Source organism: Mus caroli, unplaced genomic scaffold (genome assembly GCF_978045245.1).
Source record: "Mus caroli unplaced genomic scaffold, Mus_caroli_1 scaffold_8, whole genome shotgun sequence".
NCBI classification, from domain to species: Eukaryota; Metazoa; Chordata; class Mammalia; order Rodentia; family Muridae; genus Mus; species Mus caroli.
In genome coordinates, this window is record NW_028227263.1 from 4,276,019 (window position 1) to 4,292,159 (window position 16,141).

The 16,141-nt window shown below is 52.7% G+C and overlaps 1 protein-coding gene across 2 annotated transcripts; it reads right to left on the reverse strand.

The window, feature by feature from the left end:
• Positions 1-227: 227 nt before the first annotated feature.
• On the reverse strand, positions 228-11,690 carry Pkp3 (plakophilin 3). Of its 2 annotated transcripts, none has more exons than XM_085841171.1 (14): positions 11,580-11,690; positions 9,902-10,097; positions 7,600-7,679; positions 6,835-7,466; positions 6,635-6,758; positions 5,845-6,049; positions 2,940-3,114; positions 2,346-2,463; positions 2,096-2,266; positions 1,823-2,008; positions 1,345-1,498; positions 982-1,174; positions 800-887; positions 228-604 (listed from the first exon to the last, which is right to left on the reverse strand). In XM_085841171.1, exons 1-14 carry the CDS (start codon positions 11,688-11,690, stop codon positions 569-571), a joined length of 2,469 nt encoding a protein of 822 aa, XP_085697297.1. In that variant the 3' UTR covers positions 228-568. The 2 variants fall into 2 exon arrangements, with proteins under 2 accessions (XP_085697297.1, XP_085697298.1); XM_085841172.1 differs by lacking the exon at positions 11,580-11,690 and adding an exon at positions 10,161-10,263 and having other exon boundaries at positions 9,902-10,052.
• Between the last annotated feature and the right edge of the window lie 4,451 nt (positions 11,691-16,141).

Below are 16,141 nucleotides of genomic sequence, written 5' to 3' on the forward strand. Positions count from 1 at the left end.
TGGCATGGATATTGCTTGGGAAGTCCCCAGCTCCGGTGTGTTTATGCCTCAGATAGCAGTAAGGTTGGCTATCCCTTTTAATTCCTTTCCCGTCCTGTCTGTGTCTTCCGCCTTGGGTGGCCTATGTGTAGGTCTGGAGGTGTGTCTTCTGGAACAGGTAGTCGTGTTTGGAGACAATGTACACTTCAGGATCTGTGGCCAGTCACGGAAACACGCGGAGCTGGGGCTGTGTTCAAAACCACCTTTAATCCCAATGTTGCCAGTCACAAAACTGTCAGGCCGCAGGTGGCCCCACCCTTGCCATTGTGACTAATCACCACCCCAGTACACCAGAGCAGCTCAAGCTCTGCCCCCTTTCCCTGCCCTGCAGAAGCCAATCAATCCCCAGCTGCAAGCGCCTGTTCTTTTCTGGTGGCCCTGGCCTCTCAAGGGTACACACACAGGACTCCAGAGAGAGAGAGAGAGAGGCCCTGTGACATCAGCTCCTCTTCTATGTGCTGTGGGACAGCAGGAGCTGAGCCTATCTCTTGGAAGCCGAATGAATCACTTCATCTCCAGGAGGCTCCACCTACGGACCCAGGAAGTCCTCTTTCCGGTAGCCTTTCTGCAGTGAAGAGAGGACAGGAAGATCAGGACTGCCTTTGCATTCCCTGAGATCCTGTCTTCCCCATAATATTCTGTGCACGGCCTGGGCCCCTTGCCTCTGTGTTCCAGGCTTGTGTCCCCTCCCCTGGCGACCTGCATCTTATATTGAGCCTCATGCCCTGAGACCCCGTTGGCTGGGCTCTGTAAAACATACCGCCCGGAAGTCACGGTGGAGCTTGCTGTACTGCCAGAGGTTGGCCAAGAGGCTGGAGGCTGCCCTGGAGGACTTCTCGCTGTCGGGGCTGTGGGCATTTCAAGAGGGTCGGGGTCAAGGCTAGGAGGTAGGATGGGTAGGGCATACCTTGGCCATGTTGCTTTGGTTTGGTTGGTCCTTACCTGTCCCTCTTCTTTTTGATGAAGACCAGCTTTCGGAGGCCATCAAAGTAGAGCAGGTCCCGGGCAGCAATGGGGCTGGCTACCACCAGGTTGTTGAGCACGGCTATGATGTTGACCAGCACCTCAGCTGGGGGACACTTCTCGCCCACACTACCAGGAAGCTTCTCAATCAGGTGGCTCACTACCTTTGTGGCTGAGAAGAGGTTAGGGTCAGTCTGCCATATTCCCTGCTGCCTTGGTGCCCAGAACCTCTGCCTCCCCTGGGGGCTGACACACACACCTGCCCACTCCATTTGACTTGCTAACCAGAAGCCAGCTCCTTGGGAGACATGGGCTGTGTACTGGACCAGGGACAGAACTCACACATCTCGTCCTTGTTCCTGGCATTCCGAGACAGGTTTCGGATGAGGCCAGTCAGTGAGCGCAGTTGGTTGTGGTCAGCGGTGCGAACGCGGTCCAGCAAGGGGTTCAGGATGCGCTCCTGTTCCAGGGCCAGGCGGCTCAGCACACCTGCCCACTGCAGGGAAAGGCAGGGAACATGGTGAAGCCCAGAAGCACCCCAGCCAGCCCTAGGCAGCCCTGTTCAGGATTGAGGGAGAATCACATCTTCATTTCTTGCTTGCTACTTCTGCCTGTTCTGCCAAGTACAGGACCTGATCAGGTGACCCTTCTGCTCGGAATGTCAGAACCCAAACCACATGGTCCCATTCCTCAGGCTGAGCAAAGGTTTCATGTCTTACTCTTAGAGATCCCTTTTCCCAAACAGATCATGAATTCCCAGGGCGTGGCTCTCATCCGTGAGCCCAGAGTGCCTAGGAGTGGGGCTTGTCTGCCTACTGACCCTGCGGTCGCCCGCGGTGATATTCTGTAGCGCCCCTGCGGCCGCCTCCGTTGTATGCCGATTTAGTTCACAGCGCTGCAGCAGTCGGTTGTACAACCCCACAATCTGGGGGCTCCACAGCCATTCGAGGCCCTTGGGATCCTTAGATACTTCGGCAAAGGTGAGTGCATCAGCTGTGAGAGGAAGCTGAGTGGGAAGGGACAGGGATCAGCCAGGGCCAGGGGTACAGCTGAGGTCAGAGCATCAGTCTGGCACTCCCGGGTCTGGGCTCACCTCTCGCAGCCGCCGACTCTGAGGTGTAAAGCAGCCCACCATTTCACCAGGCGGTGCCCCTGCCATGTCCCTACGGCCCCGGCCTTCAAGCCGCTGCAAGGCTGATGGCGGCATCTCGTCGTAGAGGCGGTAGGACAGGTTCCTCAGCACACACACAGCATTTTCCACACTCTGCAGGAAGGAACAGAGGGTGATCAGAGAGGGCCGAAGCCCCTGCACCCCCTTTGGCTCACCAGCTGTTGCCCCTCACCTTGTCCTCACACTTGCCAACGTCCAGGGCATGGTTGATGTAGGTGACCAGAGCATCCACTAGCCCATGGCACTCTCGCATCTTCTGCCGAGTGGCCTGGGAGGCTGAGCTGAGGTTCCTGGGGATGGAGGCAGGTCAGAGCTTCCCCAGGGATACCAACACAGTCCCCTCAGGGAACCTCGAAGTGCCACCTCAGGGACCCTTAACCTGAAGCCCCTGTCCTGGAGATGAGATCATCAGGCACCAGTCTCCACCCTGAGCTGGCACCGCCCCCTGTGCTCTTCTGTTCCTGGACCTTACCAGATGCTTCCTCCGGCCCTGCCCTTCACATACCCATCCCCCACCCAGCTCCTCAAAGTTTAGGAAGATGGATGTCAGGGCAAGAGACTTGATTCAATGAGTCATAGAGCTGCAGGTGTCCTGTCTATCCCTTTCTTTTCTCTGCTGTTTATGTCTCCCCGTGGCCTTAGCTAACTGTTCTTGTCAACAAGGTGGCAAATGAACTTGCTTCTTCTCAGAGTTTCCCTAATCCTTCTCTGGCACCTGGCTCCTTCCCTGCAGCATCTCCTGGCCCAGTGCCTCCACTTAGCACACCTGAGGAAGCCAGTAGCATTGTAGAAGATCTCTGCCTCTGAGGCATTCTGCTGGATGAGGGGGGGCCCGCCTGCCCCTGACAGGGGGCTCAGCACCAGATCTGTGAGCTGCTCCAGTGTATCCCGGGCAAGGCGGTCCTTCAGGTGGTCACTGGAGGACAGGTTCCATAGGATCCCTGCACAAGACAGGGTGAAGCTGGGGTCAGGGTCGGCTTCCTTTGGGGACGGTGCAGAGCAGGCTCTCTCCACATCTTTTTACAAAGATTTCTCTTTTTTTGTTTGTTTGTTTGTTTTTTGTTTTTTTTTTGTTTTGAATCATGTGTGTGTCCATGCATGGGTATATCATAACCACATGAGTACAGGTACCCGTGGGGTCCAGAGGAAAGCATCAGCTTGCCTGGAGCTGGAGTTAACATGCAGTTATGGGCTGCCTGCCATAAGTCCTGGGAACAGAACTTGGGTCCCTTGGAAGAGCAGCGAACAGTCTTATTTACCGGGCCATAGCCTCAGCTCCTGACCCCACACTTCCTTGGAGCCTTGTCTTACTCCAGAGTTTCTCTGGAGAGGTCCTCAGGGTGACCTTCGCAGGCATGGGGCAGGAGCAGAGCAAGAGAGACAAACAAGGTGTGGGGATTTGAAGGCTTAGGAGTGGAAGCGAATGGAAAGAGAGAGCCTGGGCTCAGAGATGCTATTCAGTGGAGAAGCACTTGCCCTGCTTGTACGCTCGAGTACCATAGCTAGCACCACAGAAAATAAGAATAAAAAGATGCAAAATTTGTTTGTTTGTTTTTTCCTTCTCGCTCTGGTCCCGCTCGCTCCAGCCCAAAGATTTATTCATTTATTATATGGAAGTCTACTGTGGCTGTCTTCAGACACACCAGAAGAGGGTGCCAGATCTCATTAACAGATGGTTGTGAGCCACCGTGTAGTGGCTGGGATTTTGAACTCAGGACCTCCTGAAGAATAGTCAGTGCTTTTAGCCACTGAGCCATCTCTCCAGCCCAGCAAAAATAGTTTTTGTAGGTGAGACACTTATAATCTAGGAATTTAGGAAGCTAAAAAATAGAATTGCCATGAGTTTGAGGCTATCCTGGGCTACACAGAGAAACCCTCTCTCATAAACAATCGACAGGCATAAGTTACAATGCCTTTAACCCCAGCATTTTCGAAACACAGGCAAGTAATTTCTGAGAATATGAGGCCAGCCTGGTCTACATGAGTTCTAGGCCAGCCAGAGCTATATAGTGAGACCTTGTCTCAAAAACAAACAATACACACAACAGTGACAAACGCTTGCTGTGATGGCACATGCCTGTAATCCCAACAAGTCAGAAGGCTGTGTAGGATTACCATGAGTTCATGGCCACAGTGTGATACATAGTGAGACGAAGGCCAGTTTAGTGTACAGAGTGGGACAATGAGAATGGGTTGGGGAGGGCCAGAGACATGGATCAGTGGTTAAGAGCACAGGTTGCTCTTCCAGAGGACCTGGGTTCAATGCCCAGCACCTACATGATAGTTCACAATCATCTCTAACTCCATTTTCAGGGGATGTGATGCCCTCTTCTGAACTCCATGGGTACTGGGTATGCATGTGGTATACAGATATTCATGCAAGCAAAACACACACACACACACACACACACACACACACACATCTCAGGGGCTGGAGAAACAGCTGAGTGGAGCACTTGCTGGTCTTATAGGGGACACAGAATTGGTTCCTATTTCCAACATGGCTTTTTTTCTTTTTCTTCGAGACAGGGTTTCTCTGTGTAGCCCTGGCTATCCTGGAACTCACTCTGTAGACCAGGCTGGCCTCAAACTCAGAAATCCCCTTGCCTCCTCCCAAGTGCTGGGATTAAAGGCATGCACCATCACTGCTCGGTGCAACATGGCTTTTAATAACCATCTGCGAGTCTACTTTCAGGGAATCCAATGCCCTCTTCTGACCTCTCTGGGTACCAGGCAATGTATATGGTAAACATGCAAATATTCATATGTTCATACAAACATTCATATATGAAAAACTTCATATACATAAAAAATAAAAATAGGGGCTAGTGAGATGGCTCAGTGGTTAAGAGCCCTGTCTGCTCACAACCATCTGTAATGAGATCTGACTCCCTCTTCTGGTGCATCTGAAGACAGTTACAGTGTACTTAGATATAATAATAATAAATAAATCTTAAAAAAAAAATACAGCTGGGCGTGGTGGCACATGCCTTTAATCCCAGCACTCGGGAGGCAGAGGCAGGTGGATTTCTGAGTTCGAGGCCAGCCTGGTCTACAGAGTGAGTTCCAGGACAGCCAGGGCTATACAGAGAAACCCTGTCTCGGAAAAAACAAACAAACAAACAAACAAACAAAACAAACCAACAACAACAAAATAAACCAGGCACACACCTTTAGTCCCAGCACTCAGGAAGCAGAGGCAGGTGGATCTCTATGGGTTTAAGACTAGCCTGATATATGTAGTGAGTTTCAAGACAGCCAAGGCTATATAGTAAGCTCCTGTCAATCAATCAGTCAATCGATCAATCATTCAATGGTCTGGCAAAATGCTCAGCAGGTAAAGGTGCTTTCTGCACAAGCCCAACTACCTGAGTTTGATCCCCAGAACCCAGGGTGGAAGGAGAAAATGGACCAAAGTTGTCCTCTGACCTCCACATGGACGCTGTTGAATACATGCACGTCCACCAAGTGATAGCAAGATAAGTAACAACAGCAAGAAACTTGAACAACAAGGCCCCCCCCAAAATGCAAGATGGGACTGAAAAGGCATAAGATAAAGATTGCTGAGGACAAGGGAGGAAGAGAGGGGAGTATGATGAGAGGGCAGTGGAGACAGGACAGGGCAAGGGCAGAGGAGGGGGACAGAACGAGAGGAAGAGGCACAAGGGTACCTGTGACATTTTTGCGTAGTTCATCATCCTGCTCTCGAAGTGTCCGCAACAGCTCAAAAATGCCATTCTCCTCTACCAACGCCAGCTTGTTGTCTACATTGTCGTAGATGAGGTTGCGCATGGCACCTGTGGCGTGGCGCTGCACCTCCTGGTTGGCGTGGTTGAAGAGCTTCACCAGTCTAGGCACTGCCTGAAGGCTTCGAGCCTGTGGCACATATATACAGATGTATGTGGGCATATGCAGACTGTGAAAATGCATGCAGACATGTCCACAAGCATGGAACTAAGTGCACATGTATGTAGGTACTCTAGACGGTACAGGTGATATGCAAGTCAGTACACCATGCATGCATATTTTGGGGCTGCAAGTGTTTGGATCTAGTGACTATACATGCTACAGGTGTATACAGGACTGTGTGTGTGTATATATATATATATATATATATATATATTCAGGTATATGGAGATGATGCAGCATAGATGTGCCACAGGTATGTGTATGATACATATGTGTATATGATGTATAAGTATGCAGGTGTATATCGGTGATGAAGGTATATATATATATATATATATATATATATATATATACACATGGGGCATTTTTGCCCTTTATTTGCTGAGGATATAGAAAGGTGAGGTTTTCCCAGCCAGCCTTGTGATTAGCAAGCAGAGCTAAGGACCATAGATCAGGGAAGGTTAGGGGCTAGTAAGAATAGTCACTGGGGGTATCAGGGCCAGTGGGGCAGACATCAAGAGATAGCAGGGGATGGTCTGTGGGATTTATCACCTGCTTCTTGGCGGCGGCATCACTGTAACACCTGTGCTGGATGTAAGCTGCTCCCAGCACCTGCAGGTTGGGGTCTGAGGCCATGAGGTACTTGACTGCTGAAGGCAGGTCAATGTCATCAAAGCTGTAGAACCAGGGTTTTAGTCAGTGGCCAGACTGTGTGCTACAGGCCCCTCCCTGCTCCAAGCCCAGCTCCTCACCCACTGCTGAGCCTCTGCAGGGTTCGATGGCCCGTGTAGCTGTCCAGCCCGCGTACATCCGGCAGGTGGCCTGAGTCAGCCAGGCTAAGACTGAGGCTGCGCACAGATGGGGCTCGGGCCACTGGCTCCAAGCCGGCACCTGACACTGACCCAGTACCCCCACGGCTTCGGTGGCTGCTCTGAAATCTTTGCAGGGTTCGCATGGCAGGTGCACGGATGGTCCTGCTGGGTGGTCCCTCTGTGGCCTCTGGCCAGTCCAGGCCTCCTGCTCGGCTAGAGCCGGAGCTAGCCTGGCGCTCGTAAGCATAGGCCCTGTAGGTAGAGGCGGCTGCAGGCTCCAGTTGCTCAGATACCACGCTGTAACGGTCATCCAGGCCCCCTGGCCCCAGCCTCAGTGAGCGCAGGGATAATGTGTCATAGTCGGCTCTGCTGGCTGCCCCACCTCGCTCATGGAAGGACACTGGCCGGGTGGGCATAGGTGGAGTGGGCTGGGTACCCCCATATCCCACAGCCCCAAAGGCACTGCCCCCATTGTGGGCAGAACTCAGCCTCCGACTGCACGTCAGATCCACGGCTGAGCGGGAGGACCAGGAAGCTGGGCTGTAGGCCGGCTTGGCGATGGGCCGGAAGGTCTATGGGAGGGGAGGGCACAGTGAAGGGGTATCTGGGGTTTACCTGGCACCCTCCCCTTCTGATCCAGAGCTCCCAGCCTCCCCTGTAAATCCTCCCCTCAGTGTGGACTGCAGAGCTGACTCCCTGACTCACCGAGGTCTTGTCTCCACTCATGCCCTGGGATCGGGAGCTGAAGCCAGTCTGCATAGTGTGATATTGACCTCTGGGCATGCCTGTGGACAGAGACAGTAATAGCCATGACACCATGACCAATAGAAAAGTGTTGGCTTTTTTTTTTTCTTCTTCTTCTTCTTTTTGCCAGAGGTCTCTGATCACAACCCTGGATTTGACATCGGACTCAGGGCAGGGAGGCCAAGTCAGTTTGGGAGCTAACCCCTTGCCTCTGGTTCTGTCATGGCTGCAGCATGCCTTCATCCAGTCTGTTCTGGTAGGTCCTCTTTCCCTAGAACTCCAAACTATCTTCTCTGTTCAAAGGAGTTCAGACCTGACCTCTGGGCTGCCTGGAGAAGATGCTAGGGTCTTCATTAGCTGCCCAGATCTCTGGCAGAGCACAGCATCTGGCCCTTCCAGGAAGCCAGCTCAACCTGCTTAAACCCACCATGAGCTCCTCTTGTGCCCAGACTGTACTACAGTCACGAGGGAGTGACATTGTACAGGCCAAGGATACAGTCTCTCTGGCTCAGTCTGCTTAGATCGGCACTGGTAAACCACCTGGTAGAGCCCAAGGCAGGCACCACACCTACCCCATCCAGCTGCACACTGGTTGAGGACAGGGAGACAGTCCAGCTCTGTGGTCAATAGACAGAAAGGTGGAGGTCGGGGTATGGGTCAGAAGTTTGGAATGATATGTGGATGAATGGATTGGTAGGGGAGAAGGAGGGTCTATAGAAAACAGGTAACTGGGGCTGGAGAGATGGCTCAGTGGTTAAGAACTCTGGCTGCTCTTCCAGAGGTCCTGAGTTCAATTCCCAGCAACCACATGGTGAATCCCAGCCATCTGTAATGGGATCTGATGCCCTCTTCTGATGTGTCTGAAGACGGCTACAGTGTACATACATAAAATAAATAAATCTTTAAAAAAACAAAATAAAACAAAACAAACAAACAACCACCAGGCAACAGAATGAACAGAGAGAGTGGTGCAGGGTAGGCGAGGCAGAGTTGAGACCACACAGGAAACGTCACCCAAGAGTTGATGGGGACAGTGGCAGGCTTTGGGTGGACTCAGCCTTTGCCAAGGCTCCGCTGGGTTTGGGAAGCTCTCCTTTGAGCAGAGCACCTGCTACAGAGGTCAGCATTGGTGTGGGGAAGGGGGCCTTCCTTCGCTCCTTCCCATTCAGCTCAGGGGGTGGACAGGCTGGTGTTCCCCAGATCCATCCAGGTTAACAAGGCTTCTGGGCAGGGGCTGTTAACCCTTTGACGCTAGTGAGGGCCAGCCTAGGGGGCACACCCCAGCCTGGGGACCTTACGCCCACCCCCAAATTACTATCCTCCTCCCCCTAATTGGCAGGGTAGCCAAGTGATAATTAACCCCTCCCTGTACCCTCCCCCATCCCATGACCCCTGGGCATCAACTTGGCTCCAGTAAGACTTAGGCTCAGATTTTAGGCAGCAATCCAGCTCCTGACCTGCCCTTCTGCCAGACAACCCTCTCCTTCTGGCCAGACATCATGGGACCACTGAGAACTGAGGGCTGGACCTCCGAACAGAGGTTCATTGTACTGGCTAAATTTAATTCCTGTTGTTGTAGCCTGGCAGGTATGGAAAGGATGTTTCTGGAGTGACTGCCTTGAGCCCAGCCTGTCTGAGTGACCCTCTAACACACACACAGACACACAAAGACACAGACACAGACACAGACAGACACACACACACACACACACACACTGCCCCTGAGGAGTACCCTTTGGGCTATTCTCATGAAGTGTATCTGGGTCACTCCTGGTAGGCCCAGTTCTGCAATTCCTCAGGGAACCCCTGCTCCAGACAGACCTGGGCTCTATCCAGGATCATCCCTCTCTCACATGCTGTTACCATTTAGTCAGGAGGCACTCTGGCCTCTCTGAGACCTCAAGTATGCCTGTGTTCTGTGGTGCTGGGAGGGAATGTGTTTGGGGGTTTGCCGACAGGTGGACCTGGCTGCTCATCTTGTGCCTTCGGAGTCTTTCCAACTTAGGGAGTGGGTAGGCCCAGCCCTAGGACCCCTGTCCCGGCTGGGGAAGGAGAGATGCCCCACCCAGGCTGCTCCCTATGCCTGCTGGGGCGGGGCAGTGACTCAGAACAGGCCTCTGTAAGGTGAGTCAAAGCCTGAACCCCGAGCTTGGACGGCTTCTGCCTCTGGCACCACCACTCCTGCCCTGGCCACCTCCACCGGCCACTGTCACCACTACCAACTTCATTGCCCTCTGTCGCCTACTATACAAAGTTGGCCTACCTCTGGCGCTCTCCGCGGAGCCATCAAGCTCAGCAGACCCATTGTGCCGCGACTGCTGGCCCAGCTGCAGGAGGCGGGCTCGGACTTGCTCCTGGACTCTGGCAGCTCGAAGTCGATCAGCCTCCGGTCCCTCCGCACCCCGGCGATCCAGCTGTAGGTCCGAAGGCAGAGCCAGGGAGCAAACACCAGTCTCAGGCTGCAGGGCAGACAGCAGGAAGTTACCTTCCTGCATAGTGACAGGGGCGACTAGCCAGCCCACCTGTCCTGGGCCTCTCCCTGTCTTGTCCCTCGAGGCCCGGTTCCAGAGTCTCTTCCTGGCTGGCTCTCGTAGACAGACGCCCGCCCGCCTGCCCGCCCAGCCCAGAGCTTGGCTGGGGGCGGGGACACCTGGGCCAGGTGGGAGGGAGGGGCCTCTGCCTGCTTAAGGTGGAATTTGGGCGGAAGAACTGGCCCTGCGTGTCCTCAAGTCGCCTGGCCTTCCCTTTCCTCCTATCCCAGGACAGGGCCACAGGAACGTGGGTTCTACTTGCTCTCAGTCTTCCAAGTCCAGACCAAACCCCATGGGTGCCAGCGTTCTCAGTTTGAGAGTAGGGCAGGGAGCCTGTGGGAGCCTGTCACTACAAGCCATATGAGAAGGAATGTCCCAGCCTGGGGGTTGGGAGCTCTAGAGTACCAAAGACCAAGCAGCTTCCAAGACAGCTGGACCCAGGCTTGTTGAGGTCCCAGCAGGGTTGGCATCCAGAGACAGTTTCAGGTTTACAGTGTCCGGGTAGAGGATAAAGAACTTGAGTGGTAGAGTTTTAGGGTCAAAAGCAGTACCATGATGGCCCTAAACCTGGGCCTGACAACTCAATAAGAGAGCCCAGTGAGGTAGACATATGTCCACCCCCTGACCTGTGAACCTGGAAACTCAACCCAGCCTCTACCTGTACTGAGGCTTCAGAAGGGCTGCTTGGCCCTCTCTGGCATCTCTCCCCAGCTTCTGCCCCCCAGGCCTGGGGTGGGAGGCCCGTTCCCAACATCTGAGTCATGGCTGGCAGGCGGAGCCGCCCCAGGGGGTTGACTCAGAGGGGCCTAGGCTCATGTCAGCACCTGCCAGGCTGGGGGGCCAGGAGGTTTGGGGGGGGGAGAGCTGGGCTAGAGAAAGCAGGGAGGCTGGAAGTGAGGGGCACCAAAGCTTGTTCCTAGAAGGTCTCCCAAGCACCCCTGTCAGGTAGACTAGCACACTGTGAGTTAGGCCGGCCGTCTAGGTAGATTGGGAAAGTTAAAAGACAAAACTAGGAAAGTTGGCGTATGGGAACAAGTTGCCTCACATTCCCTGGGACTTCCCTTAAGTATTCCTGCGTCTCTATCCTAAGGGCTGTACTTTTCTAGAATCTAGTCCCTGGGCTCAGCCTGAGCTCTCTGTCCCACACCAGGCCCTTTAAGAGTCCTGGACTCTTAAAGACATTAACAGAGGGTGACTAGGCGCAGAGTCCTGGAAACGGAGAGTGCTCAGAGAAAGACAGCATCCAGGACAGGATCAGGATGAGTAGGAAGGGCTGGAGGATGGGAGTCAGAGGTCAGAGGTTGCTGGGGAGAGAGCACCGAGGGTGAGAGGGTGAAGCCCCCTACCCCCAGGATAGAATCTGGCGTGGGTCTACTGGTTATGGCTGGAGGCAGGGGCTGGGCAGCCTACCTTGCCGCTGGTCTGGCTCCCACTGACCCCCTGGCTCATTCTGGAGGTCCCCACTGTAGGACAATTCCTTCTGGGCTCCATCCGGGTCCGAGATCCTGCGGTGGGCTCCATCAGGGCCCAGCTCCTGTGGGCAACAGCCTCTGTTTGGAGATGGTACCGTGGGGGCACCCGAGGGTGGGGTGGGAACGTTGCACACCCATCTCATCAGACCGGTTGCTTCCCTGGGAGACGTGTTTCGTGTGGAAAAATCCTGGGAGACAAGTTTGTGCGGCGCCGTGCGGCCTGGAGGCACACGCCTGGTCTGAAGAGTCCCGCCCTGCATGCGCTAGGTCCACCCAGAGCCCTACAGCAGCCAGCCTTGGGAGTAGAGGGGGGCAAAGGGTTCGAGGAGAGTGCAAAGTGGAGACCCATAATTACACAGGGCTGCCAGGGGCTCAGGTGTGGTCGTAGCCAGGTAAGGAGGCACCTGGTGGGCATGAGGACACCGTGTTCACAGTACCTGGATGGAAGGCCAGAGTCAGTTTGGGGGTGGGCTTGGCAGAGGGCTGTGGTCACAGCTGTGAACAGCCTCCATAAGGACATGGGGACCAAGAGCTGTATCGACTTCTCACATCAGACCACAGGCCTCAGTCTCAGCATCCCTAAAAAGCCTGGACTCTGGGCATTTCCTTTAATGGCTGTGTGGCTTTGGGGTCAGTTAACGCTCATTGAGTCTTCCTGTGGCTCTCTGCCCCACGTTTGGAGCTGTGGCTGACCCCTGTGACTCCTGTGACCCTTGTGACCAGTGTCCCTTCAACGTCTCTGTCTCTCTGTCTTCTTGGAGGGAGGATGGGAAGGGTGCAGCAGGGCTTCCAGGAGGAGGTGGTCTGATGCGTGAAGAATGCTTACTCAAGGAACTGAGAGATGGATGGTTGAACCTCTGATGTAATCAGGCTTGGAACCTGGAACTCGGGATCACGAAGAGTGAGTAAAGCTGCTGGTGGGCTGTCATCCACTCTCCCACCCTCCCAGTGACTGTCACCTCCCAGAGAGGAGTGTAAATTGGGAGAGGGAGTGGGGGGGGGCTTGAAGGTTTCTCAATGGAAGAGGAATGGGAGATTCTGCTTGTGGGCAGCACTTGAGGAAAGAGCTGGGGGAGGGGCACTGAGAGGGAGCCCGAGGGCTGGGAGCTTGTGGATGGTACAAGGGTAAGGGATGGGCTTACTAAGGAGTGGACGTTGAATGCCTAGGAGGAGAGCGTTAGGACATTAACAGCAGAGTCTCTCAGACGCAGATGTCATGTGCATGCCAGGGCACAGACAGGTTAAGGAGGTTCCTGATGGTCATGAAGCCTGAGGGGCAGGGTGATGTCAGCACTGCTTTGGTGTGAGTTGATGAACTGGCTGGGCCGGAGACCGGCGGTGTACATCCTCGCACCGGTGATGTCCAGAAGTCTGAGAGTCATCATCATGTCTGCCCAAAGGCCACCTCTTTCTCAAAGCCTGCTCAGACTTGCCCCATGGGAGTCACTCCAGACATGTTCCCAGGCATTGCAGCCCCCGACCCCATCCTGGGCCCATGGGTGGGCTGGTTTTTACTATCACTAGCCATGGTCCAACCTCAGACTTACACCCTGCAAGTGGAAGGCAGCTGAGGAGTGCCAGTCCAGGTCACCAACACGTGTGGGGACATGTCCACCTGCCCATCAGTCCATCCACATTAATCCATTCACCGGTCAAGGTCATCTTATCGTGTGCACCAGGAACTTCGGAAGGAGGCTTCTGTGGCGTGACACCCAGGACTTCTTCATAAGCATTCCCTCCTGGACACTGCAGCAAGGAGAGCAATGTGGGGTAGTGGCCAGTTTGCGGCAGAGAGACCAAAGCAGAACTAAGCACCAAAGAGCAACTTGTGCATTGCCCCAAGGCAGTGAGTTATCTCTAGAGTGTGGTTACTGCTGACCCCAGAAGGATGAAGTACCAGACAGGTTGATGACTGCTTTGTTCATACTCTGCCCGTAATCCTCCCTCAGAGGGACTCCAGGAGGGTGGAGCTGTGACTACCTCCATTTATTGATGGTGAAACCGAGGCTCCGGAAGGCTAAATGAGTTTCCACAAATTACATAAATGTAAAGCGAGCTGGAATCTCTTTTTGTCTCTCTGTGTGTCTCTCTCTTTTTCAGCCAGGGTTTCTCTGTGTAGCTCTGACCTTGACCTCTCTCTGTAGACCTGACTGGCTTTGACCTCACAGAAATCTGCCTGCTTCTGTTTCCTGAGTACTGGGGATAAAGACGTGTTCCATCACATGCAGCATCTAGAGCCATTTCTGAAATTGCGTAGCGGCAGAGCAGGGGTCACCGGGGGTGTTGCTCACTGGCAGAATGTGGGCCTTGGTAGAGTTATTGATGTCATTTCCAGGTCTGGGCCACTGCCTGGACACTTCCTCTGAAGGACTGTGTTTCTCTTAGTGGTGGGGTGTCAGTCTGTTCTTTGGTCCTGTGTGTCTCCATGGAGCCCTTGGCTAGCCTCAGTGCACACTTGAGGTTCTCATTTGTTTTTGCCTTTTTGAGACAGTATCTCTTTACACGGCTGTCCTCGCACTCACCAAGGAACCCTGGCAGTGCTGGCACTTGCTCTGTAGATCAGGCTGTCTTGAACTCACAGAGCTTGGCCTGCCTCTGCTTCCCGAGTTCTGGGACTAAAGGCACCTGGTCTGGCTCTTTCATTTTATCAGGTTGACTTCCCTTTTGGCTTCTCTATTGCTGCTTTGTCAGCTACTGTCTTTTCATGGGCCATGTTTGTCATCCTTTTCTATATTTGAGGCAGGATCTCATATTGTTCTGGCTGGCTATAACTCACTCTGCAGGCCAGCTGTCCTGTAACTTGTTGCCATCCCCCTGCCTCAGCCTCCTAAATCCTCAATTGACAGCCGTGTGCCACTATGTCTGACTCTTTTATCTGTGTTATTTAGTATTTCATTCTGTCCACCTTTTTTTTTTTTAAAGATTTATTTATTTATTTTATGTAAGTACACTGTAGCTGTCTTCAGACACTCCAGAAGAGGGCGCCAGATCTCGTTACGGATGGCTGTGAGCCACCATGTGGTTGCTGGGAGTTGAACTCTGGACCTTCGGAAGAGCAATCGGGTGCTCTTACCCACTGAGCCATCTCACCAGCCCCTGTCCACCTTTGTAAAAAAAAATTTTGAGTGAGTTGTTTTTGGTTTTTTGTTTTTTGGTTTTTTTTTTGTTTGTTTGTTTGTTTGTTTGTTTGTTTCGTTTTGTTTTGTTTTTGTGTGTGAAGTGCTCTATCATTCGGCTAGATCCCAAATGCTAAAGTGACTTTTATTTCTGCAAAGATTTTATTTCACTTTCAAAAATTTTTCTGCCTACGTGCTGTCAAGAATTTGTCTTCATTGTTCTCATTATCAATTTTCTAAATTTCCTTCAAATACCTGCTTGTTTTCCCTGCCCCCAGAGGGCAAGGAAGGCCTCTTCAGGCTTGCTTGCTCGGCCCACTACAAATTACAAATGCAGTACTGCTCAGAAGTACTCATTTCTTCTTTGGCCTTACTCATTAAAGCATTTGCCATCAACTAACATTGATGTCAGACATTACACTAGTGTGACTCTTGGATGCCGCCCCAGTACTGTGCTAGGATAAGTCTGGTCCTTTGGCTGGTGCTCATTGAGAACTACTTAACATACCAGGGTGAGGTGGCGCACAACTTTGATTCCAGGTAGAGACAGGAGGTTCTCTGTGAATTCAAGGGCAGCACTGTCTACATAGTGAGAACCAGAACAGCCAAGGCTATGAAGAGAGAGAGAGAGGAGGGGGGAGATAGAGACAGAGAAACAGAAAAGAGATTCTGGCTTCTGAACATACACTGCTAGGGCTGGAGAGATGGGTTGGTGATTAAGAGCACTGGCTGCTCTTCCAGAGGATCCAGGTTCAATTCCCAGCACCCATATGGCAGCCCACAGTTATCTGTAACTCCAGTTCTAGATCAGACCTACGTGCAGGCACAACACAGCCTGACTGCTGACATGGGCTTCTTTTATTTACGCTTCCTTTCCCCCTTTCCCTAACTTCTAAGAATGTTTCTTTCTTGGTGTTCTGTGTTCTCCACCTCACTTTTAATCTTGAGCCCCTCCTGCTTGGTCTTCTGAGTGGTGACTCTTAGATGTGTGTATCATTACACCAGCTTTCTTTTTAATTTAAAAGAATTTTATTATTTTTTAAAGATTTATTTATTTAATGTATCTGAGTACAGTGTCACTCTCTTCAGACACACCAGAAAAGGGCATTGATACCATTACAGATGGTGGTGAGTCACCATGTGGTTGCTGGGAATTGAACTCAGGACCTCTGGAAGAGCAGTCAGTGCTCTTAACTGTTGAGCCATCTCTCTAGTGCCAAGGATTTTATTTTTTACTTATGTGTGTGTATGCCATCTGTGTGTGGGTGTTCAGAGAGACCAGAGGAGAACGTTGGAGCCCCTGGGATCTGACAGTTACAGGAAATTATGAACTGCCTGATAGTTTCTCTGGAAGAGCAGCCGTGCCTAAGTCTCTCCCAGCTCA

Excerpts from the sequence above, each read along its gene's own strand:
- Pkp3 (XM_085841171.1), bottom strand. The coding sequence starts at position 11,690 with ATGGAGCCCACCGCAGGATCTCGGACCCGGATGGAGCCCAGAAGGAAT. Across the intron at positions 2,464-2,939 it reads AATGCTACTGGCTTCCTCAG|GAACCTCAGCTCAGCCTCCC; the intron begins GTGTGCTAAGTG and ends CTCCATCCCCAG. Across the intron at positions 2,267-2,345 it reads TTGGCAAGTGTGAGGACAAG|AGTGTGGAAAATGCTGTGTG; the intron begins GTGAGGGGCAAC and ends TCCTTCCTGCAG.